Consider the following 24278-nt stretch of genomic DNA (forward strand, 5'->3'; position numbering starts at 1 on the left):
TTATAGTTGTTTGGAAGAAACTAAATTATTTTTCTTTTTGAATTAAAAATTTAAAAAAATAGAAAAGGATATTTTAGAAATTAAAATAAATTTTAATAGAAAAGAGGTTTGAAAAGAAGGCTATTAGTCTCACTCTTTGTTTAATGTATATTATGATACCAAATTATGACGACAAGAACAACCCCTTTGACTTTGACTGTCCTTCCCTTCGACTATAGGACAGATTTTAATAGAGGCAAATACATAATCGTCCAGACAAAACGGTGCGTTTCTTATATATTTATGTGTTAAGTAAAAGACAAAACACTCTCCTTCCGAACTCCCTTGACCCCAAATCAAAAACCACATAAACAAAAACGAAAAAAATCGAAATCGAGCACCCACAGGCACAGGCACAGGTACAGAGCATCAATGGCGGAAGATCTGGTGCTTGACACGGCGATCAGAGACTGGGTGCTGATACCGCTGTCAGTTGTGATGGTCCTCATCGGAATTCTCCGTTACTTCGTCTCTAAGCTTATGCGCTCCTCTCAAGTGCCCGATCCTAAAATCGTTAAAGAAGGGCAAGCATTAATCAAATCAAATCAAATCAAATCAATAGCTTTATAATCTGTTATCTATAGATATATGTCTTCTTTGGAAAACATTAATATATATATATATATATATTTTTTTGTGTGTTTGAACAGACAAGTGATTGTTAGGGCGCGGAATTTGCGTGCTGGCGCTAATTTTATCGCTCCAAAGTCTTTTCGCGCTCGCAGAGTTTATTTCTGTAACGAGGTTCGCTTTCTCTTCGATCTTATGTTCTTTTACTGTTAGTCGTCGGAAAGTTTTTAAAATTTTTATGCCGATTCTTAGAATTACTGTAGTTTCAGGGGGTAAATTTCGGACACATTCCCCGTACTCTTAGGTAAAATTTTGAAATTCATCAAACCTTTTCTGAATTTCTAACTTCTAGGTGGTGAACTTTTGTTGCAATATCTAAAGCACCCACAGCCTTTCTATGAACAATTAACATATAATCTTCCTTACAGCCTGATGAGGCATGAAAATTAATGAAGTCAAAATTTTGAAGCCAATTTAATTCAATGACACAAGAGGCAATAATGTACTAGTGCTACATCAGTTTGCATATGGAGTTCTAATGTGTAGTATTACGCTTCTATATTTAGGTCTTACTGGAAAGAAGATTCAGACTTTTCCCATGATTTAATTTATATATATATATATATATACACATACATACATACACGTACGTATTTACATATGTATCTTTGTGTTGTGCTTTTCTTGTGTGGTGGTAGGAAAATGGATTGTTGCATATGCCAAAGGGTCAGGCACAAAATGCGCAAGCGCAAATGTTTTCCGATCCTAACATGGCAATGGACATGATGAAGAAAAATCTTTCAATGATCATACCCCAGGTAATGCAAACTGAAGAGTTACTGCTGTTCTTTTTGTGATGTTTCTTGGATAGGATAACTGACAATTTCTTTTATGTTTTCTCCCTGCTGGACAGACCCTTACTTTTGCTTGGGTCAACTTTTTCTTCTCTGGGTTTGTTGCAGGTTTGTTCTTAACTTTGGTTTACTTTGTTTTGTTTCAACTGTTGGGAAGGGCTATTTGATAATATTAGTCTTTTCTGTTTAGTATTTTTGTTTCTTTCTGATGTTTCTCAAATTTTTTTTTCCAGACTATATTGATCTTACTATTTTGTAAATGGCTTTTTTTGTTTGTAATATATATCTGATGCATGCTTATACTACCTTCACAGCCAAGATACCATTCCCACTGACTCAGAGGTTCAGGTCAATGTTACAAAATGGGATTGACTTGAGCACTGTTGATGTAAGCTATGTCAGTAGTCGTTCATGGTAATTTTCCAATGTTATTAATGAGAACTTCCTTACCGTGCCTTTTGCTCTGCTTTTTAATCTTTGGCAGCTGTTTGACTTTTTGTCTCCTATCATTGACATCTCCTTTATGTTTGTTTAAGGTACTTCCTCAATTTGTTTGGACTGAGGGGTTTATTTAGCCTCATTCTGGGGGAAGAAAATGGTTAGTATTGGAAGCACCATGAGTTTGATTAATTTGTCCAGTTCAGCAGTGCTTTTAGTTACTTTTGATATAATGACCTTAATCCATGACGCTTTAAATGCAGCTACTGATGATACTCAGCGTATGATGCAAATGAGTGGGTTTGGCTTTGACCCAAGCAAGGTATAATTATAAGTGGCTCCTTGTTCATTTTCTAATGCTTAATGAGGCTTTCTCTTCCATCTCTCTCTCTCTCTCTCTCTCTTTTAATTTTTGCTCCTCTTTAACGTTTGCCCTTCAGTGTCATATTAAATATGCTTCGGTAGGTTCAACCTATTCAACTATTAGATGTAGCCATTTCTCAGCCCTGCTCATCTTTTTGAAAAAAATGGATAGCTTTTCTTAGCAACTTCAGAAAGTTTTCCATCCTTTGGGGTTTTGGTATACTTGAAGTAGATTTAGTACTGAGACTTTTGCTCATATCTATAGTATATGTTCCTCCTGAAAGCCAGTTGGATTATTTTTGGCAAATTAATTTGGGAAAGCCGTGAATGCAGCATTCTTTTCAGAGGGATATCAATCATGAGGTGATTAGGCATAGATCTGCTTGTTTGTAAATGGATAAACTTGAATGTCTTACATATAAGGATAGGAATTCTGAACTTACATAGGGAAGACATAAGGATAGGAATTCTGAACTTCAGAACCTATTTTACAGTTTGAAACTTATTACATGGGATCATCTGCAAGTTGTCTCTTGAAATATCTCCTGAATTTGAATTTTTTTTTTCAAAATTTTCCTAGAGCTTGGGTGCTGAGAAAGACAGTCTGGACATAATTCAGCATGAATGGGCCTTACCAAAATTTGAGCAGCGTGCTGAAACAGTATTGAAAGATCTTGTCCGTTGAACAATGGTGATCTGTTGTTATTTGTTGAATTATAGCATCGGGAATGGTTCCTTGGTGATTTTCATCCATTTGGTGGACCTCTGGGAACGGCTTTGAAGCCAGCATGACTTTAAATCTTCTATAAACCACTGTTTTAATTCCCAGTTTAATCTTGTAAGTTAAGCATCATTATTTGAGAAATTTTTGGTTTTACTAACTCAACATGCGTTTGTAGAGTTGGTGGAGTAATTTATGGTTTAAATATCATCATTCCTCGCCCAGTTGTATGCAGTTAATTATCACCATCTGAAAGCCTGTGCTGCTTCGATGGTGAATTTTCTTAAAATATAAAGTAGTTACTCTTTTCTTTTTAACTCTGGCCACACCAGTAAAAATCCGTTTAAAGATTCAAAGCATTAAAGATTCAATCTACCTTTAATGGTGGGCGAAGTTTGAAATTCATCAAGCCTCAATTGACATTTCATACTGAAGACCCCACTCCATTACTATTACTAATAGCAGCTTGGGGTTTGATTGATTGCCAATGCTTAAATTCAAGCTGAAAAAGAAAGGTAATAGCAAAACAAAAGCTAGTTGCCGCAACTGATAAATTAAATAAATCAATCAAAAGGGAGGCCCCCTCCTCGGCGATTCAAGCAAAGCCACGATGTTGGGTTGTTGCTAATCATGGCAGACATTGATCGAAACTTCACGAATGGTGGCAATTAAGCCTATTATTCCAATGGTTGATTTGTTCTAGAATCTAGATGGTGGAGGATACTATACACTCGTTAGTTAAATAAAATAAAATGTAACCGTGATCATGACAAGTGATTTACAAGAGAGCAAGTAATTGGTGGTGGATTGTCAAGGAGCACGCAAGGGGAGGGAAACATCTTCCCTTCGGGTAATTAAGAATGTGTGTGTCCCGCGAGATTGACAATTGATGGGTCCACCTCGTCAAAGCGTAAAAGTGATTCATTCAGATGATGCCCGTGGCCCTCCTCGTATAGAAAATGAACTTCAGAGAGAAAGATGACCGTAACACCCATGGTGGCAATGTCGCACGGACCCATGACTATCAATATTCAATGCCTAAAAGAAGATTTAAAAAAAAATAATAAAAATAAAGATAATAATTAAGGGAACTAAGGTTTTTGTTTGTCCACGGTGTCAAGGAATACACGCGTCACATGCCCATTTGCGGAGATTGACAGCTCGACCAACCAAATTCATCAACATACTTTTGGTGGGGCCTTCGTGCCGCACCGCCCTGCTTTCCCATAAACCTTTTTCACTTTACAGAGAGAGAGAGTCAGTGTAGGAATGAGTTTGCTAAAGAAGCAAAGACGTTGAAGCCTTTTCAAATTGTTGATGAGCATGGCAATATAATATTATAATGTAATAGGACAAGAGAAGAATGTTGCCTATTTTCAATTTTAAAATAAATAAAGATTGATTAATAATAACGCTCCACAGACACTTTTTTTTTTCATGAAGAAACATATTATTTGATGAAAACTTTAATCAATACAGTCCTGTGTATTAATTTTAATCAAGTTTTCAAATAAATGACTAAAATTCAAGAAAATAGTAAACACGCATATCGAGACATAATTATTTAATACGTCCAAAATTTGAAGTTAATCTGGGTATCACGACAAAATATTGTTACTTACAATATTAACTTTGCTGTGATAGTGGGTGGCCAACACCATTCTCGGATACGTAATTAGTTCAAAACGTGACATTGTTTGTCCTAAACATTCTCATAAGATGCCAATTCATTATGATATATTGGATTACTATTATTTGGTACACAAAATTTATTATAATATATACTTTGGAGGAGAGAGGCGGTGGCTTGTAGTGACGACATGATCAGAGCGATAACTGCGATCGGGCGTGGCAGATCGGACGGCTGCAAGTGGGTCCAATGTCACGAGAATCCTAGCTGGAAAGCGTCTGAGTGGGGCCAACAAAAGCTTCATCTTTACTTTAGAGAGGCAGGCACAAAATGGGGATGGACTGACTGAATCAAGGGAGAAAAAGAATGCCACGTTGTCACCTTTTCATGTGTGGGGGACCCGATGAGTGTTATTTGGATGGTGATGATCACAGTTTGGTACATCTGGGTCCCACTTGCCACCGGCCTAGAACCGTGTAGGCTTTTGTTTGCCTCACTTTCATTCATTACCTATCAAATATCAAATATCAAATGTTTAAAATGAAAAAGCGAAAGGTTTAAAAAAAAAAAAAAAACCTTAAAATTCGCAAACGATTTGACGACGACAGTAAAAGTCGTAGTTCTTTCAATTTCACAATTTTTTTCAACTTGTATTTATGGTTTGTTAAAACTTGAATTATTTTTTGATGCCATAAAAAAAAAAAAAAGTACATTATGCATTATTAACTTGCATTTGTTCGATTATAATACTTTTTTACATTCAATAATTTAATTTGTAGGCTTTATTTATAGTTTTTTTTTTATCATAAATAAAAGATAGTCAAAATATATGCCCTCCTACGTAGGTTTTTTTTCCCAAGAAATCTGTTCTTATTTACATTCATGTGTATATGAGATGACTCTATAAAAAAAAAAAAAAAAAAAAGAGAGTTAATAATAGAAGCCCCTTATATTATTATCTCTTAAACAACTGAAAAGGATTTTAGAATAAAGATAATTAAGGTGACAATGAGATCGAGAAAAAATAATCTTGTATATAAATAATAACATGTGTGCGTATCAACTAGTTTAGTTAGCATTTAGTAGAAAATCTTTTAACGAGTTAAACGAGAAATTTGGGGTGGGATTCCACTCACGCACACAGCTGGGACATGGATCGGTTGCTTTGAGGTTAAATAATAATAAAGAAGATGTATGCCAATAATAATATTGTATTAAATCAAATTAATTGAGGGCCATTTTTTTTTCCGTAAGAAGATTAACCTTCAAAGGATTTTTAATTAATATCAAGCAAAGGTGATTTGCACAAGCACATGGAAGGAAAATCAAATAGAAATAGAAGAACATGAACGCATGATGATGAGTAGTCTTACGTGCCTTTACTAGAGAGAGCACAGGGGAAACCACTCAAAAAGAAAGATATGATGGTGATATGAGAAATGGCCTCCACCGTATACCATCTCAGGTTTCATTATTATTTTTTAATATATAATACATGCAGTGCTATAATGAATGTAATTTATAATCTTATCTTTTACCATAATAATAATAATAATAATAATAATAATAATATAGTTAAAAGAAAGAGAGAGAGAGAGAGAAGAAACAATTACAACTAGACAATGCCAATGTAGATCTATGTGTCACGGACACAGAGAGTCTCAAATTGACAAGATTCTTCATTCATTCCATGCATCCAGTTGTCTATATATAGCTCCGTCTTTGATCATGATCTCCTCACTACCACACTCACAAACTTAGCGCATTCAATTATTCATTCATTCTTTCTTTCTTTGAATATTTTCCCGTGTTCCATCAATTTCTTTGCTTCGCAGATGGCCAGTGTTGAGGTGATTATAAAGGAGAATTAATGAAGTGATCAGCTGATCATCTGCATGCTCATAGTCTTTGTTCTTAAATTCCATTTTTGTCTTGATCGATTCGCTGGCGATCGTATATTGTTCATCTTTAAATGCAACTTAATTTGGATATAGCCTAGCTTTAATGACAGATATATCTTTTAATGTCCCTCGCTCTGTGCTCCATTAATCCTCCCAACTCACATGCATCCATGCGCGTATATAAAAGCGCCAATGAGATCAAAATGCCTTCGTATATAGCATTAATGACCGAGCTAGCTAATTAAGTATTTATTTGATCATAATCTTTTTTTTTTCTTTTTTTTGTGCGTGTGTATGAGTGTGTATAAGTGTATATATATATATATATATATAAGATCAAAGAACTCAGCATGAAGTTATCTTTATGTTTGTGTTTTGGAGCATATATAAACAAATTCAGTGGGGCTTTGCAGGTTCAATCGGCTGCGGCAACATTGGCAGAGAATGAGACACAAGAGGTGACCAACAAGAGTAGTAACGAGACAACCCCGGAAGAGGCGCCAGTGGCAGCTGCCACCGAAGCTGAGACCGCAACTAAAGAACCAAAGGAAGAAGCAACGGCCCCAGATGAGGCTCCAGCTGCTGAGGAACCAGCGGCTGAGACCCCAGTTGAAGTTGAAACCAAGAAAGTTGTAGAAGAAGCTAAGGTTGATGAGGCAGCTGATGCTGCAGTGGAAGAGAAAGCAGAACAAGTAGTGAAACCCGACCAAGAGCCTGTTACCGTTGAGGAAACCAAAGAAGAGGCCCCTAAGGCTGAGGCTGAGGCAGCTCCGGTCCAGGAAGAGAAACCAGCTGAAGAGGAGAAGCCAGCTAAAGCACCTGAAGAAGCAGCTTCCACAGGAGTTCCAGTCGGCAAGACTGACTGAGGAATAGAGCCCTATCAAAAGTCGGCCAAGTTTTATTTACTTTTACATAATTTTTTGTTCTAAGTCAGTCTCGTTATTATTACTATTATTAAGTTTTTGATTAAGGGTTGTGATCTGAGGTTTGAATATGGAGCATAGGATTATGCCAAGCGATTCGATCCACACACAATACATCAGCCAGCGCACCCTGTACGTACGCCGCTTTGCTACTATCCAATTCATGCTGAAGAGGTGCATGATAGATTATTGAAGAATGCTTTCCGCTTACTTCACGTCGGGGTTGCAGTTGTGGGTTCCAAAGAGGGTCGTTTCGCTGCTTAAGAGTTTGATGGATGGTGTGATGAGAGTCAAGTCATTACATGTGTGAATTTAATTATCTCTAGGATTTGAGTAATAATAATAATAATATTTGAATAATTTTCGTCTTTTTTTGCTTTTATTTTTTAATATGCTGCTGTTAACATGAGCTATGAGCAACCTTTTATCTTCCTTTTCCTTCTTTCTCAAGATGATGAATCTTATGAGTATTCTCTTTCTACAAATCATTCCTCGTAAATTCATATCTATGTTCGCGAGGTTAGTGATGCTAAATTTATATCAATTCTCGGTTCCTTAAATCACACAATCGATGCATCGACGAATCTCTCTGTATAAAATATTATTCCGAAAAAAGTACTGATAAAAAGAATTTCGATAAACAAACAAACACAAAAAAACATTAACAAGATTTTGAATCATCATCGAACATTGAGGTAAATGAAGATAAAACATTGAGTTAAAAGAGTAATGCAATGTAACATAATCATAGCATAATTCAATGAACAATATAACGTTGAATGCTAGAATGCGAGAGGAAGAGAGACTCTGGAGCAGAAACTTCTGTATGGATTTTGATGTCATTGCATAAAGTCGGCGTACTTACATGACACAAAAACTGAAAGCTATTACTTACTAGTAAGTAAGTTTATGGAAGAAGATAAATTTTCTTCCTCCTTGCCTTGCCTTGCCTGGCCTGGCCTGCTTGCTACTACAACCTTTATTTATAAGCTAAGCTATACCTCTCTCTCTATATATATTTTATAAACAGTTGACAAAAAGGGCAATGACACCATAAACTTCACGACACAAAGACAATTAACTAGACGACCTTCTTAACATAGTCTTGATCATAAAATGGAAGACGGTATTCTATAACTCTGTACAAACTGAATACAAATTTATGTGCAGTCAGAAACGCTCGTAACACCAGGGCAGACAAAGTATCTCACCAAGTTCCGAAGCTGCAGCCCACATGTTCTTGTGTGATGATGCGAAGCCGATCCCCCATGACGGCCATGGATGGATAAGACGGAAAACACAACCGGTAAAAGCAGGTGTGCGATGTAGGAAGGCGATCAGCGGGTTCCACGGTCTTGTAAATGTGAAGCCGAGAAGCCAAACCAGCAAAGCCCTCAACTGGAAGATGCTTTACTGAGGTCCAAAAGAAAAGCAGGATCTTTCTCTGCTCTGCTGGCATTTCTCCAACAATCTGAACATATTTTAAACCAGAAAAGATCATACTTTCATAACATATTAATAACAATCACTGTTTCTCAATTTGCTGAAAATTCAAAGATCAAATACAGCAAAGATGGGTAATATTTTTTGGCTTTTCTTCTTTTTCCTTTCTTGTCATTCAAGTCATGATGACACAAGAAGGGAAAAATGCTTGGTGGATTGTCACTATAGCCATCCTTGAATTCTCATTTTTCATTGTGACTAGTTGATCAGAATAATCAACTGAGCAGCTCAATCCTCAATACATGTCAATCACACTAATGGATTGGCAATCCTCTAGTGTGCATGCCAATGCACCTACCCACCTCTACAAGGGAAAGAGGCAAAAAACGGATACTGCAGGATGTTCCTTGACCCAAAATGTCACATCTATACTTTTTAAGCATCTTAAATTAAAGTAAATTAATTTCACACTCGCAAACACGATGAAGATGAAGCTAATGTGATAGAATCGATGTCAAGTCTGTTATCCTAGTGCTTGTCGCCCACATCAACTACACATACAGAATATAATTTTATGTGTAAATGCCTCTATGATGTACATGGTAAAATGACAAATCCGCAAATGAAGTCTAGAATTTCTCTGACCCCCGTTTAGAAGGTACAAAATTATTAGAATTTAGAAGGTATAACCAGCAACCCAGATCTGTAACATGCAGAAGAAGATTCCATTTACCACTCAGCCTGTGCACATAATAGGGGAGAAAGGTAAACAATAAAAATTTCAAGAATTAACTTTAGAAGAGGGCAAAAAAAACTGATAGTAGCGATTTATACGGACAAAGAAGATTCAACTAACTTGCAGTATATGGTACACAATCTACATCGCAAAATGCTTTTTGCAGGTGTATATATATATATATGATGGGAAAATTGAGCAAGGAAGGGGGTGAATAGGTGAAGAAGGCACAAAAGAATTAGTAATTTATGGAGAAAGCAATAGAACAAGCACATACCTTCCAAAACCAGATTATCTGAGCATCGTTTTCTTTGTAGCCATTGTATTCAGTATGTGCCTTCCAATCTTCAACACATATGGCTTGCTCACTTCCAAACAGCATTCGATCAAGATCTTCAAGCTCTAAACTCAGGAAAAATTGCTTCTGGAGCCTGGGGTTACAAAGAATGTCAGCAAAACCTTTCGCAAATCGAGATGTCTGCTCAGAGATAGAAGTCACAAATCGATGCCGGATAAGAAGACTAACATAGTCCTCCCTGTTCTTGCTATTCACAGCCATACTTCTGCCACCTGGGCAAAGCTCCACAGTTTTTCTGGATCCTAACTCCTCCACTTCTCTAACAAATGTCAGTCCCAAGCCATCTGAATCAATGAACTCAGCATCCATCTCCAAGATCTGCTTGCAGCTACTATACAAGCTTGGATCTGCATCCCTGATATCTTCCAGTGAAATATACTTTCCAGCCAATTGCAAGTAAAACACACGATCAAAGACCACACCGACTTGCACTCTATGCATCAAAGCTAAAGCGATGACCCGACCAGAGAAGCAGAAATAGTCAAGGTGCAAGGGATGTACCTTAGATGCTGAACATACAAGAAAATGCATGAGCAACAAATCTAGTTGAGGGTGGGGGGAAAAAATTCCTTCAGTCACATGATGTAAGCCATATATACATTATGCAAACAGTCTATAAAATAAAAATTAGACCAAAATATGTTAATTATGAATTCGTAATGGCACTAGCTGTCCATGAAAAGGCAAGTGTGTTCAGAGACAATGCTGGTGCTGGAAAATAACAAAAAATAGCACTTGACAAAGGATTTACACCTTTTATTTCACTCTTATTTGTTGCTAGCACATTAGTTTTTTTGAGCAAATCACGGTCATTAAAATGAAATGCAAGGTTAAGCAATTCATGGTACAAAGAAATTAAAACAATTAAAATATGCTAAAGAGAAGCAAATAAAGTCTACTTCAGAGTTTCCCCATTTTCTATTCTTGAATTATCCATTCCAATATCATTTGCTAATCTTACGCTCTTCCTTGGAACCAGACCTTCCCCAGATCATCAAAGGAAAAATGTACGATAGCTTTCTTTGCTGAGTATAATTCTTAATCGGAGGACTTTTGTACAACGGGTTTCATATCTCATGCGCATACTTCTTAATCAGAAGATTAAAGCTCAAGCTAGTCCAAGATGTGCTATGATAAGCATCGAACTCTTTTAGTTCACCAAGAGATCACAACGTTAAGGTTCATATGCATGATTCTCTGCCCATAGCAGAAAGCAGTACGCTTGCAAATTTAGTATCAAGGCTCTTAACAATTTTAAATGAGAGAAGAAGAAGAAGAAGAAGAGAGAGAGATAGGTCCTGTAGAAGGCTCCAGGTAACCTTTTATAGTTTACCGTGCTAGAGCATTCAGATTTGACAATATAATTAACTGGACATTATACTTCCTCCCATTTCCTAGCTTCTATGGATTACTACAACTATAGCACCAGCAAAGACTTGGTAAAAAATAAAGACCATAATTTTTTTAACAAATCAAGACAACAGAGTTTTCACCAGTGACATCACAAACATCCTCGTCGAAGCCTTCTCATTTTCCTGTCATATCTCCTGTAATATCTCTAACCAAATAAGGGATACTAATATCAGTAGTAATTCTGCCTCACGAGTCAACAATTTACATCAAACACATTGGATTGAATTTTTATTACAAAAACCCTTCAAGACACCAATATATGACTTTCAACACCCTTACTAAAACATGACTACCACCCATCACCAAGTGAAATAAGTAAAAAGTACTGCATCATCGGCCATAAACATTTTCTTTTACATGCACATGTACAGAGATGTTAATCTGTAGCCATGCCAACTATAGAGAACCAATTTAGTAATAATTCTGATTTCTTCAATTGACTATATACACAAAACATGTTGGATTGACTTAATATAACACTACCAGCCTCGAGGTTTGATCTAATGAGACGTACCCTCTGTTAACAACACATTCTAAAGTTTCTAGTAGCTGATACAGAGATTCAAATTTACCCTCACTCTTCAAAACCCTGATCACCCTTCCCTCCTCACCTCTATTCTAATCTGTGCTGCCCCCATAATTTTTGTTCACCATACATCTTTACCACAACATCTATAATCAGAGTCTACATTAATCGTAACAATTAGTTCGGTCAAGCCTATTAATCACAACAGCGATTACCCACCGTGCCCCTTCCACCATTACCCACTGTCAGATCTCCATTAACAAGCCCCCCTTCCACCACCTTCGCCCTTCTTCCCTCCCCCCAACTTATTTTACTCCCAAAAAGAAGATAAAGAAGAAGAAGAAGAAGAAAATAGAAAAATACCAATATTTTTTACTCTTACCCTCTCTAATCTTGTAACCCACAGCACGATTAATACTTAATTAAAATTGGTGGCCATGGTTAACTTAGTTGATATGAAGAGAGAGATAACTAGTTATGAACATGATCAAAGAGTTCCATGATTTAAGGTCCAATTAAGATAATGGGGGCAATGAGGTTGCTTCGGTGATGCGGTGACATGTCATTCTAAATGATGAGATATTTATCAAAACCTTAGAAAGGAAAAGAAAAAGAATTCTGCACACAGATAAAGGTTGAAAAAGTCCATTAGCGGCCACGTGGCAGCACAGAGCTGTTAAAAAATAATAATAACAATAACAATAATATTTCGGAGGGGTATTTGATTATGATGTCATCAGTTTCTGCTGCCTCACAAATGGCCAATTAACAGTAAGGGGCAACTTATAAGCCTCTTAAAAAAAGGGCAACTTATAAGAATCTTAAAGTCAGAGTTAAGTGCAATTTCTAGAACATAGGGCGCTATGAGTAACTAGGATGAAATATCAGCCAAAGAGCTATATATGTAAAATCACAGCAGGAGCGCTGTGTAAAACTACCCAACATATGCACGCATACTGACCCAAACCATCCTACCTAGTATATCAACATGTCTTCAACCATGTCATTTATTATGTTGTCGTATCTATTAGAGTTTAAAACTATTTGCCAAATAAATAATAGTCCAGATTCAATGTGCATATAATATTCAAATATCCATACACGTTGCAATGCAGAATAGGGTAACTATAAGTCCGGAAAAGGGCAAACAGACAACATTAATGGAACCCAGGTAAAAAATGCATGCATCAAAAGCCAGCGGAAACTTACCATGATTAGGATAGAACCTTCTACGGTCATTAGGGCATGGCACAAAAAGAGCGTTTTGTGGATTAAATAAAGCTTGGCATACCAAGAAAAACCATTCCCTTAAAACACCTGGACCAGTAGCTTCCTCATTTTTGAATTCCATAAATAAACCACCACGCAGTGCCTCTGGTTCCGCACGTGCTATGTACTCAAATGATTCTGCCAACAACTGAGACCTATCAATAAGCATCTCATGCAGCTCCTCATAGTCTTCCTTTACATCGGGAAACATCATCATGACCAGAAACTTCCTGGAATCAAAAGTAGTCACGTCCTTATGCTCAAGAAGCCACCTATTATCATCACTTCTCCTTGCATATCTAAGAATCAGATCACCCAATGGTGATTTTCTATTCCTCAGAAGTTTCCAGAACTCTTCTTCAGCGCCCTGAAAGAGTTTAGATGTGGCATGTAATTCTCTCAAAATCGTCAGATACTGCGACCATCCAGAATAATTAATTTCACCTTCCCCATTTGCTCTTGCAATCACGCGTTCCTGCACTCTAACAAGGCATTTATCCATTTTTATCAACAAATCACAGAACATTCCATAAATAGAATCCAGCTGATCCCCATGCAACCGATCATGTTCCTGCTGCGGCAAAGGCATTGTAATCGGAATGGAAAACCCCACTTGACCCAAAATCGCCCTGCGCAGAGGGTGCAAGAAGGCGGTAAAATCACGAACATCGCTGACCAATGGCCCCACGCTCAGCACCATCTCCATACTGGAATTCAAATCCCTAGATATCCTACCAGCCAACTCACGAACAAAAGGAAATATCTCCCGTATCACATCCAAACCCCTAATCTCATCATATTTGGAGCCTCCTGGCAAAATGCCAGAGCCACCATAATTCTCCAGCAAGGAACCCAAAGTACTCCGGCAAGCTAAATATAAAGTGTCCTCGGGGGTAAACTTCCTAAGCAGTTTACAAAACTCTAAGACGATGGGGGCGCACTGAGCATGCAAGTGCTTAGGTAAAGCGTTTTTAGTGGAGTTCAAAAAATGTCTAATTGAACTATCAGCGCAATCTTTGTTACCATGGAGAGAAGAAATGTAGAGCATTACCAAAGCCGCGGGAGCGGATGATGACATGAGAATTTGGATGTGATCAAGTGCAGATTCAGATTCAACTTCATCTTTAGGAGTCATGGTAAAAAACTCAGTCATTCTAGATTTGATGTGTTTTAAAGAATGAGGTAGCGTTTCACCTTTGCATAAGCGGCAAATAAGGGAAACCATGTCGTCAATGACTTGCCAGGCCTGAGGATGTCCCGTGCTTCGCATGCGGCCAACCAGTTGTAGGCCGGCGTCGTTTTGGATGCAACACTCAGCTAAGGACTGTTCCCACTGTAACTGCTTCCCCCGGTAAATTAACCGTTGCTCGATCAACGGTATCCCCGTCATCGCTTGGATTCTTTCATGGATTGACTTGACGGTGTCGTTCGAGTCGGCTTGGATGACCATCGTCTTCCCCTCAGACATCATGCGTATAAAAAACTGGAGCCTTGGCCGAGGAGGAGGAGGAGCAGCGGCAGCGGCAGGAGGAGTAATTTCTGAGAGTACGGCGTCGTTTTTTGTCATCAAGTCTGACGACTGCTGGTGGTGGACGGCGTCAGGTTCGTCTTTCCGCATTCTTACAGAAACAAGGTCAGATGTTTCTGCGCCGTCGTCATCGTCGCCGTCTAAGTTAGGGGCAAAATCGTCCAACTTACGTTTCGGACGCGAGTGAACGGAGAAGTGAGAGTGATCAAACGATTCAACAGGAGACATTGAAGAGTGGGGCCCCCGCCGCTTACGGTGGGGGTAAGAGCATGTGATCGTTAAATGCCGCGGCAGCAGCTGAAGGAGAAGATAACTATTAAATTGAAAACCCAAAAATAGAAATTAGAAAAACAAGAACCCTAGCAGCTAATAAGTAGTAAAGCAGTTTTCATTTTTATTTTTTTATTTTTTTGGCTCGGTCAGTGAGTCTGTATCAGTCTTTGTGTATATAGTAAATTTGAGGAAAAAAAAAGAAAAAGAAAAAAGAAAATAGATGGTATTATGATTTGTTTGTTCTTGATGAACACGAAGAGCGATTGCGAGTGAAATTGATGAGAATTTTTAGCTGTGAGACTTACACATACCCCTTCACAACACCACAGCCGTCACCACCGAACACTGGCATCTTACGCTATTATAAATATTTTATTCCAATTTTTATAACTAAATTAAACCCCAAAAAAAATAAAAAATAAAAAAAGTTTACAGCCCTCAGCCCTGCTTCTGTGTGCGCGCTCACATCACATGAGATTCTCGTGACACTCCCACGCCATGCATTTTAACCACGTGTTTGAAATCGCGTTTATGGGGAAAAGATTTATGGGAGATTCCTTCTTTATTAGCCGGATCATCAATCGATTTTAATTAAACAAACATTCTAAACCTGCTCCTTAAGTTTCCTTAATTAAAGGATGAGCGCTTAACTTCTATTGATTTTATTATTTTAGAAGAAATTACTACCTTTTTTTTTTTAATGAGTTATTAAACCAAAGAAATATAATAAAAAAAATTCAAAACTTTTTAGTGAATTGTCACAACTTTTAATCTAATCAATTATTATATTTAAGGCTATAAGTCTAGTGTGACTCTTAATTTACATATTTTTTTTTCTCTCTACATGAAAACGGAAAAAGGAAAAAAAAAAAAAAACTGTAAGCTGTTACGGTTTTGAAGTAAAATATAATATGTTCATAGTTGAAATGTTCAAACCATGAGGAAACTCAAACTAATGTCAATATCTTTCATCTTCTATGGAGTACTCTATCATATGGCATCGGAATGAGTCCTAAACGAATTTATGTTTGTAAATTCTTTTTATTTTTGTAGCAAATCGAATTATATTTGAAAAGGGGATTGTTCTGGGATGTTATCCGATAGCGTGAAAAGGATTATCGTGTAACATCAGATCGACAGCTTTGCAAGTCAACTCACAACTCACAAACAATTGGCCAATTTCTATTTGGAAACTTTTATGCCTTTTCTGCGTTACTTACTATTCTAGTTCCCAAATTGAGTCATGATGATGGCTATATATTAATACGATCATCGATCGATGTTGATGAAATCTTGATTGATGATTTCGGCCCCGTAATTTATTACAGCTGAGTCAGTCAACTGACAATGAATGAAATTGTCGATGGATGATTGACGACCTATATTATATGCATTTGCTTTTAATTTTTATGTATGGGAAAATCCAAATCCAACCACGCGCGTGACGCGTGCCGCGTGCCAATATTTCGGTTCATTTTCCGTAAATATCCGCCGACTTTTGTACATTTACATAGTAGTAGTAATTAATAAAGGCGGGATAAAATTACGATTAAAACTTTTAATCGGTTGTTTACACCACGGATCGATTAGATAGATTAATTAATTGGATTTTTCAGATATGCGATTTATATTAATGCTTGCTTATCCGTTCAGTTGGTTTTCGGTGAGTGACTATCCTTCATTGACATTCCATTCCCATGTAAGTACTCAAAACAACAAACAAACTGTCAATTTTTTAATAGAGCAGACAAATGGGCCGGTATGTGATTAGCTCGGCCCTTATCTGGGGCCCTACGTACTTAGGCCCGCAACCTAAGAATTTAAAACACAAGGAGAAGCTGAAGCAGAAGATGGCGGCTTTTCATTTCAGTTGTGATTTTCTGAGAGGTGTATTTAAGCAACACTACAGTGAGTGAATCATTGATGACGAAATTAGAGCGGCGTCACTCACGAAGATATAACGGTATATAAAGCCCGGGTCAAAGCCCCGAAAAATTAGTAAAACGACGCCGTTTCGACAGTAACAATTCTTTTCCTTTTCCTTTGCCTGTCTCTTTCATCTGCTGTTTCTCTATCACTTTTCATTTTTGGTTTCCTTACTTCCCAGTTGTCCCTTAACTGTTATTCTAACAATATACTTTCTCATATTTGAATTTTCATCATTGAGTACTTTTACAGCCATAATTTTATCATTGTAGACTTCACTTGGAATGCTGTCTTTTTTCCATTCTTGAACTACTTCAATTACATCTTCCAGTATATGATCCTCATCTTCCTGTATTTCATCATCTTATGAGGTAACAAATGGATTCCACAACTCATCTACTTTTAAGCAATAACATATTATACCTTGGTCAAAGATCTTATCCCCTTAAAAAGATGAGCTTCAACATACAAAACGAAACATATATGTTTAATATCAAATTTAAACCCTTCAATCACTGCCACAAACCCATATCACAAAATTCACGGATAATGATAAAGAGCCAAAAAATTTAAAAATCTCTATAGATCACACATCAACCAAGATATCATGTTTTTTTTCCTCATTCGGTGGTGATTGATTATCATTGTGTTGATGGATATGGTATAAAATTTTTGACCAAATTTCAAACAAACACAAACACAATCAAGACTAGAGTTGTGGGTGATTATCTCCGGTGTACAAATGAAACGATGGTGGCTGTCGGTGGTGGCAGTGGGGTGGTTGGGTATGCGTGAAGGCTTGATTTGAGGACACTAATGGCTGGAGTTGACCTCAATCAACGAAGGAAAGGGAAAACAATTTTGGCATCAAACGGTGCGTTTTTTTACTTAGTAAAACGGAGCCGTTTTAAATTCGGGGTTTGACCCGGGATTTAACTCGGGTCAAGTAGCATTTTGCTAAAGTCAATATATATATATATATGTATCATCATCGTTATTTGTGCTTTGTTTATTATTATCAACAGAAACAAACAACTGAAGAAATTTAATTCAAAAACTTAAATTTACTAGCAATATTACTTACTAAGTAGCAACGACGGGAGAATATTATTACGGTGAAACCAAGCTTTCAACAAAGGTGGTAACAGAAAACCATCTTGGGGCTCTTTGGATTTTGAAATCCGTAGCAATCTCATTCTCAAAATCATACAAAATCAACTCACCATCCCCCTTCTCAATGAGAAGAAAATTCTTGCCATTGCCATTACTCGAATTCATCATCTCACAGACAGGCTTCAAGTGCACAAAAGCATAATTATCAAAATTAATCAAAGCTCGACGTCCGATCACAAACATCCTCGTCCAAGACTCCCTCGCACCAAAATCCTTCATCGTCCAAATCTCAACTCTATCCTCTCTCCACATATGAAACATGGCAAATTCTCCGCGAAACACACCCACTTCAATCTGACACTTGTCATGAGAATCCTTGTATTCCGGGCGGTGAATCTCCTTGAACTCTTCTCTGTTCATGTCAAAAGCAACAACGAGAACAGTCATCCCTCTTCCGAGCCCTCGAGACGCTTTCCATATAAGACATTCATTGAAGCACACCGCAGCTCGAGAGCTGATATGATATGGGATGCCTCCATTAATCTTCTTCCATTTATCGCTAGCCAGAGAATAAACCCTAGCTTCGCATTCATAGGAGTCGATGTCAACAAAAGGCTTGTCATAAAGGTAGATGGATCTTATCACCTTGTAATCATCATCTGCTTGATGGTAACCAAACCCCAATGAAGTGAAACATGTAGTTTCAATTGTGGGAACATCAAATTCTGGCACTGGAAGCTTTTTGTACTTTCTTGTTGAGGGATTGAAAAGAAATATATCTTCATTGCATCTTTGATCGGAGATGCAAAGCAGGCCATTGCAAGAACCTGAAATCTCAACTTTTTCGAGAGACAAGGCGAAGGGTACTTGGAGTTTTCGAGCTCTGATTAATTTTTTATCATTGATTATCTCGACACCAAAAAGCTTGAATTCATTCTTCAGGATGAGTTTTGGGTCGGACTGATGAATTGCTCTGTTGACATGTTTCTTAATGAATATTTTATTGTGAACAAGTGCATACATGGATTTTGACACACATTTGAATCGAATAAGAGACTTGACGGGGAGTCTAGTGAAGATATCGATGATTATATCGGTAGGTAAATTAGCTGAGACATGAGGGAAAGTTGAAAGATTGGTGGTTATAGCACTCGACAGGCTACCCATTTCGGTGTTTCTTTAATTTTGCTGCAAGCCATTTCTCATCGGAAACTATATACATATATACAGGCAATTAGAGTTTTGGGCTGTACAATACTAATGAGAAATGTACAGGTGGCTTTTGGTGTATATTTAATTGAAAATCTGGGATATATACAATGAAATGAAGAATATCTAGAAAGATTTGGTTACGGTGAATCCAAGATTTAATGTCATTAATGCGGGTAGTGACAGTTATCCACTAGAAAGCAATGATTGGGAGTCCCTCCTTTCCACTCTCTTTTAAGTTTTACCATTTTAACAATCTTTTTTTGTTTACTTAGTCTGTTTTACAAATCTTGATTTTAATGATAACCAATAATGTGGTAAGGATAATATAGAAAAATCACTTTTGAAACTCATTAGTTATTGAAAATAAAAAAAATCATTCATGTGAGATCAACCGCAAAAAATTTATAGATATATTCATCAAGTTGAGACTCAAATGTGAAAAATATTAGTTTAAATAATGTTTCATTTTTATAATCCTCGAAAAGTTAGTTTGTTGGATTTATTCATGGTCATGCATTTGAAAGCTCAAACTTGTTATGATCATGACATTCAAATTAATATTTGTTCCCACGAAGTATGTTTCCTGTACTTGAAGAAAAATAGAAACTAAATGTTTTATAAAATTGAATTTCTTCTAAGTATATGTGTTGATTAATTTGAAAAAGTGTTGAAAAGTTTTGAAGCATCAAAAAATATGGAAAGTTTATTTAATCTTAATGCTATTTTTGAAACTATGGAAAAGGACCCATTTGATAATATTTTAAAACTTTTTAAGTACTTTAATAATCATAAAAAATTAGGTCAAATCAATATTAAGAAAAGCCGAAAGCGGCTGGCCACTTATAGAAAGTGGTAGTTAACTAGTTTGCTTTCCAAAGGCAAAGTTGTGAGTCTGTTTGGACAAAGTGGCTAGTTGATTTGCTTAAAAGTCCCCAACAATAATATGCCATGTTAGGAAAGTGGCTAGCCGGGCTAAATCGGCTAGCTGATTTCGTGTTGATTTTGAGTCTTATGTCTTTAATGGTTAGTTTTCTGAAATTTTTATGTAAACCCAACTTGAAATCTTATTCTAAAGTTGGTGTGATCTAAAACTTGATATTTCTAAATACTTTTGAACTCTCACCTACTTATCTATATAAATTCATATATACTTGAGGCATCACTTATTTTAAGGTATCACTTATTTATATACTCTCAGAAGTGTTCTTTATAAACTTTATTGTAATCTTTTAATTAATTGTAATTGTGGGAAATATTTGGATGAAGAGGTGCTGAATCATTAAGTTTGTATTATTTGAAAGCATGAATATAGGCGAGTTTACAGAATTACGTAAAAATATGTGCTTGTTTCCTCTACCCTTATCTATTTAGTTCACTTGTTATGTTTGTTGTTATTAGATTTTGGCACTTAGCGTCGTCGATTATGGTTTTTATTGTTGATAAAATTTTAAAACTTAATTCACCCTCCTTTGAGGTTGTTTAGCTAAAATTTCATTTTTTTTTCTCAATTAGTAAATATTTTGTTGTTTCATTATTTAATTCATGTTTTAAGCCTCTTCGTGTGTGTACGGTATTTTTTCTTTTCACCCCTTGGAGCAGATATTTGGTAAACTTCAATAGCTCCCGACAAGCATTAAACCAAACATTAAGGTCGTGACAAGACTTCTTATAATGGATTTAGTCGTACTAAAGAAAATCACAGTCTACTTTAAATGGTGTGTTTGGTATTCCTCATAATATGAGCCTGCATTGCATCATGCAATTGAATCTCATGTCTGGCTGCACCAATTTACTGCATTATTTATTTTTTATATTATAATAAATAAAAGTAAATTTTATAATTTGATATTATATTATGATATAATGGTATATGATATTAATTTTTATTTCTTTTATTTTTAGATTATAATAATTAGTATAAATTAATAAATGAAAAATTGACTTTTTTTAATAAGTTAATATAACGAATAATAAATACTTAAGTATTAATAAATTTAAATAATATTAACTTAAAAGTTAATAGTAATATACATAGTGATATAAAATATTATTTCATATACTACAATCCATATTGCACCAAACATGATATTACGTTATAGCTTAATACACTCTAATGAAATAAACCATAATATAATTAATATTATGGTTTTCTTTTAAGTTAATATAGCTTAATACAGGATTTTACATGCACATGTACAGAGATGTTAATCTGTAGCCATGCCAACTATAGAGAACCAATTTAGTAATAATTCTGATTTCTTCAATTGACTATATACACAAAACATGTTGGATTGACTTAATATAACACTACCAGCCTCGAGGTTTGATCTAATGAGACGTACCCTCTGTTAACAACACATTCTAAAGTTTCTAGTAGCTGACACAGAGATTCAAATTTACCCTCACTCTTCAAAACCCTGATCACCATTCCCTCCTCACCTCTATTCTAATCTGTGCTGCCCCCATAATTTTTGTTCACCATCCATCTTTACCACAACATCTATAATCAGAGTCTACATTAATCGTAACAATTAGTTCGGTCAAGCCTATTAATCACAACAGCGATTACCCACCGTGCCCCTTCCACCATTACCCACTGTCAGATCTCCATTAACAAGCCCCCCTTCCACCACCTTCGCCCTTCTTCCCTCCCCCCCCAACTTATTTTACTCCCAAAAAGAAGATAAAGAAGAAGAAGAAGAAAATAGAAAAATACCAATATTTTTTACTCTTATCCTCTCTAATCTTGTAACCCACAGCACGATTAATACTTAATTAAAATTGGTGGCCATGGTTAACTTAGTTGATATGACGAGAGAGATAACTAGTTATGAACATGATCAAAGAGTTCCATGATTTAAGGTCCAATTAAGATAATGGGGGCAATGAGGTTGCTTCGGTGACGCGGTGACATGTCATTCTAAATGATGGGATATTTATCAAAGCCTTAGAAAGGAAAAGAAAAAGAATTCTGCACACAGATAAAGGTTGAAAAAGTCTATTAGCGGCCACGTGGCAGCACAGAGCTGTTAAAAAATAATAATAACAATAACAATAACAATAATATTTCAGAGGGGTTTTTGATTATGATGTCATGAGTTTCTGCTGCCTCACAAATGGCCAATTAACAGTAAGGGGCAACTTATAAGCCTCTTAAAAAAAGGGCAACTTATAAGAATCTTAAAGTCAGAGTTAAGTGCAATTTCTAGAACATAGGGCGCTATGAGTAACTAGGATGAAATATCAGCCAAAGAGCTATATATGTAAAATCACAGCAGGAGCGCTGTGTAAAACTACCCAACATATGCACGCATACTGACCCAAACCATCCTACCTAGTATATCAACATGTCTTCAACCATGTCATTTATTATGTTGTCGTATCTATTAGAGTTTAAAACTATTTGCCAAATAAATAATAGTCCAGATTCAATGTGCATATAATATTCAAATATCCATACACGTTGCAATGCAGAATAGGGTAACTATAAGTCCGGAAAAGGGCAAACAGACAACTTTAATGGAACCCAGTTGAAAAATGCATGCATCAAAAGCCAGCGGAAACTTACCATGATTAGGATAGAAACTTCTACGGTCATTAGGGCATGGCACAAAAAGAGCATTTTGTGGATTAAATAAAGCTTCGCATACCAAGAAAAACCATTCCCTTTAAACACCGGGACCAGTAGCTTCCTCATTTTTGAATTCCAAAAATAAACCACCACGCAGTGCCTCTGGTTCCGCACGTGCTATGTACTCAAATGATTCTGCCAACAACTGAGACCTATCAATAAGCATCTCACGCAGCTCCTCATAGTCTTCCTTTACATCCGGAAACATCATCATGACCAGATACTTCCTGGAATCAAAAGTAGTCACGTCCTTATGCTCAAGCTGAAGGAGAAGATAACTATTAAATTGAAAACTCCAAAAACAGAAATTAGAAACGCAAGAACCCTAGCAGCTAATAAGCAGTAAAGCAGTTTTCATTTTTTTTTTTTTTTTTTGGCTCAGTCAGTGAGTCTGTGTGAGTCTTTGTTTATATAGTAAATTTCAGGAAAAAAAAAAATAGAGGTATTGTATTATGATTATGATTTGTTTGTTCTTGATGAACACGAAGAGTGATTGCGAGCGAAATTGATGAGAAATTTTAGCTGCGAGACTCACACATACACCCACCCTCACAACACAACAGCCGTCGCCACCGAACACTGGCATCTTACGCTATTATATTTATTTTATTCCAATTTTTATAACCAAATTAAACAAAAAAAAGTTTACAGCCCTCAGCCCTGCTTCTGTGTGCGCGCGCGTTCACATCACATGAGATTTGCGATAAGCCTATAATTATGTTAATTTTTTATCCGGAGCCAATTATATAAGAAATCAGTAATATGTACTGTAAATTTAGAGTAGCAAAATTGCTACAACTTAATAGTTTTTTTTTTTTCTGACAGGACAATTTAAAGATATGGGAGTGATAATTTTTTTTTGTTTAATTCGTTTAGTAACAGTAGTCCACAGTTTCCAAGCTATTTCTGTTTGTGTTTCTATAATATATGGATTCACTTTACATTAAATGCCTGTTAAAAGTGAAAACACTTTAATCTTATATGGACTTTAATTTTAATTAAGTGATCATTTGTAAAAATTTGGTTACTTGGGAATCGCGAACGAGATTTACTTTAAAAGAAAGAATTTTTGAAAAAAATACTTGATCTTGAAAGAATATATACAATGTCATATCATCCGCCAAATTTTAGCCTTTTAATTGTTCCAATAATATTGTTGTAAGGAAAAAAAAAAATGTTCTAACATTCATCATTTCATTTTTTCTTTTTTTGAAACTGTAACTTCATTGAATAAAACTGTTACATATATTTATCCTCATACATAAGCATAGATCTCACTTGAAGTTTCCTCTATCCAATCCTTCTCGATAGAATTACATAGAGCCAATCTAGCTAGATGATGTGCAGGCTCATTGCAAGAAATGGAGCAAAAATCACTTTGAATGAGCTTTTAGAAGAAGACAGGACTTCT

General features: G+C 36.2%; 3 protein-coding genes across 6 annotated transcripts; 2 read left to right on the forward strand and 1 right to left on the reverse strand.

Annotated features, from left to right (window-relative positions):
• The first annotated feature begins 260 nt into the window (after window positions 1-260).
• LOC18050990 (ER membrane protein complex subunit 3) lies at window positions 261-3209 on the forward strand. Its single transcript, XM_006449804.2, has 8 exons — window positions 261-563; window positions 690-783; window positions 1308-1427; window positions 1523-1571; window positions 1778-1877; window positions 2000-2061; window positions 2165-2223; window positions 2845-3209. The coding sequence occupies exons 1-8, from the start codon at window positions 412-414 to the stop codon at window positions 2947-2949; spliced, it is 741 nt and encodes a 246-aa protein (XP_006449867.1). The 5' UTR covers window positions 261-411; the 3' UTR covers window positions 2950-3209.
• Window positions 3210-6267: 3058 nt separating this feature from the next.
• On the forward strand, window positions 6268-7799 carry LOC18050991 (major latex allergen Hev b 5). The gene is made up of 2 exons (XM_006449806.2): window positions 6268-6465; window positions 6930-7799. The coding sequence occupies exons 1-2, from the start codon at window positions 6451-6453 to the stop codon at window positions 7380-7382; spliced, it is 468 nt and encodes a 155-aa protein (XP_006449869.1). The 5' UTR covers window positions 6268-6450; the 3' UTR covers window positions 7383-7799.
• Window positions 7800-8247: 448 nt separating this feature from the next.
• LOC18050992 (E3 ubiquitin-protein ligase UPL5) lies at window positions 8248-23454 on the reverse strand. 4 transcript variants are annotated; one of them, XM_024192012.1, is made up of 4 exons: window positions 23415-23454; window positions 13125-15009; window positions 9896-10485; window positions 8248-8910 (listed from the first exon to the last, which is right to left on the reverse strand). In XM_024192012.1, exons 1-4 carry the CDS (start codon window positions 23451-23453, stop codon window positions 8647-8649), a joined length of 2778 nt encoding a protein of 925 aa, XP_024047780.1. In that variant the 5' UTR covers window position 23454; the 3' UTR covers window positions 8248-8646. The 4 variants fall into 4 exon arrangements, with proteins under 4 accessions (XP_024047780.1, XP_024047779.1, XP_024047782.1 ...); XM_024192011.1 differs by having other exon boundaries at window positions 23403-23454; XM_024192014.1 differs by lacking the exon at window positions 23415-23454 and adding an exon at window positions 15297-15391.
• Between the last annotated feature and the right edge of the window lie 824 nt (window positions 23455-24278).

The sequence above is a fragment of the Citrus clementina genome, unplaced genomic scaffold (genome assembly GCF_000493195.1).
Source record: "Citrus clementina cultivar Clemenules unplaced genomic scaffold, Citrus_clementina_v1.0 scaffold_2, whole genome shotgun sequence".
NCBI lineage: Eukaryota > Viridiplantae > Streptophyta > Magnoliopsida > Sapindales > Rutaceae > Citrus > Citrus x clementina.

Excerpts from the sequence above, each read along its gene's own strand:
- LOC18050990 (XM_006449804.2), top strand. The coding sequence starts at position 412 with ATGGCGGAAGATCTGGTGCTTGACACGGCGATCAGAGACTGGGTGCTG. Across the intron at positions 1,572-1,777 it reads CTTCTCTGGGTTTGTTGCAG|CCAAGATACCATTCCCACTG; the intron begins GTTTGTTCTTAA and ends CTACCTTCACAG. Across the intron at positions 1,878-1,999 it reads TATGTCAGTAGTCGTTCATG|GTACTTCCTCAATTTGTTTG; the intron begins GTAATTTTCCAA and ends TGTTTGTTTAAG.
- LOC18050992 (XM_024192011.1), bottom strand. The coding sequence starts at position 23,453 with ATGCCAGTGTTCGGTGGCGACGGCTGTTGTGTTGTGAGGGTGGGTGTA. Across the intron at positions 15,010-23,402 it reads TTGTGAGGGTGGGTGTATGT|CTGCTGCCGCGGCATTTAAC; the intron begins GTGAGTCTCGCA and ends CTTCTCCTTCAG. Across the intron at positions 10,486-13,124 it reads AAGGTTCTATCCTAATCATG|CATCTAAGGTACATCCCTTG; the intron begins GTAAGTTTCCGC and ends TTGTATGTTCAG.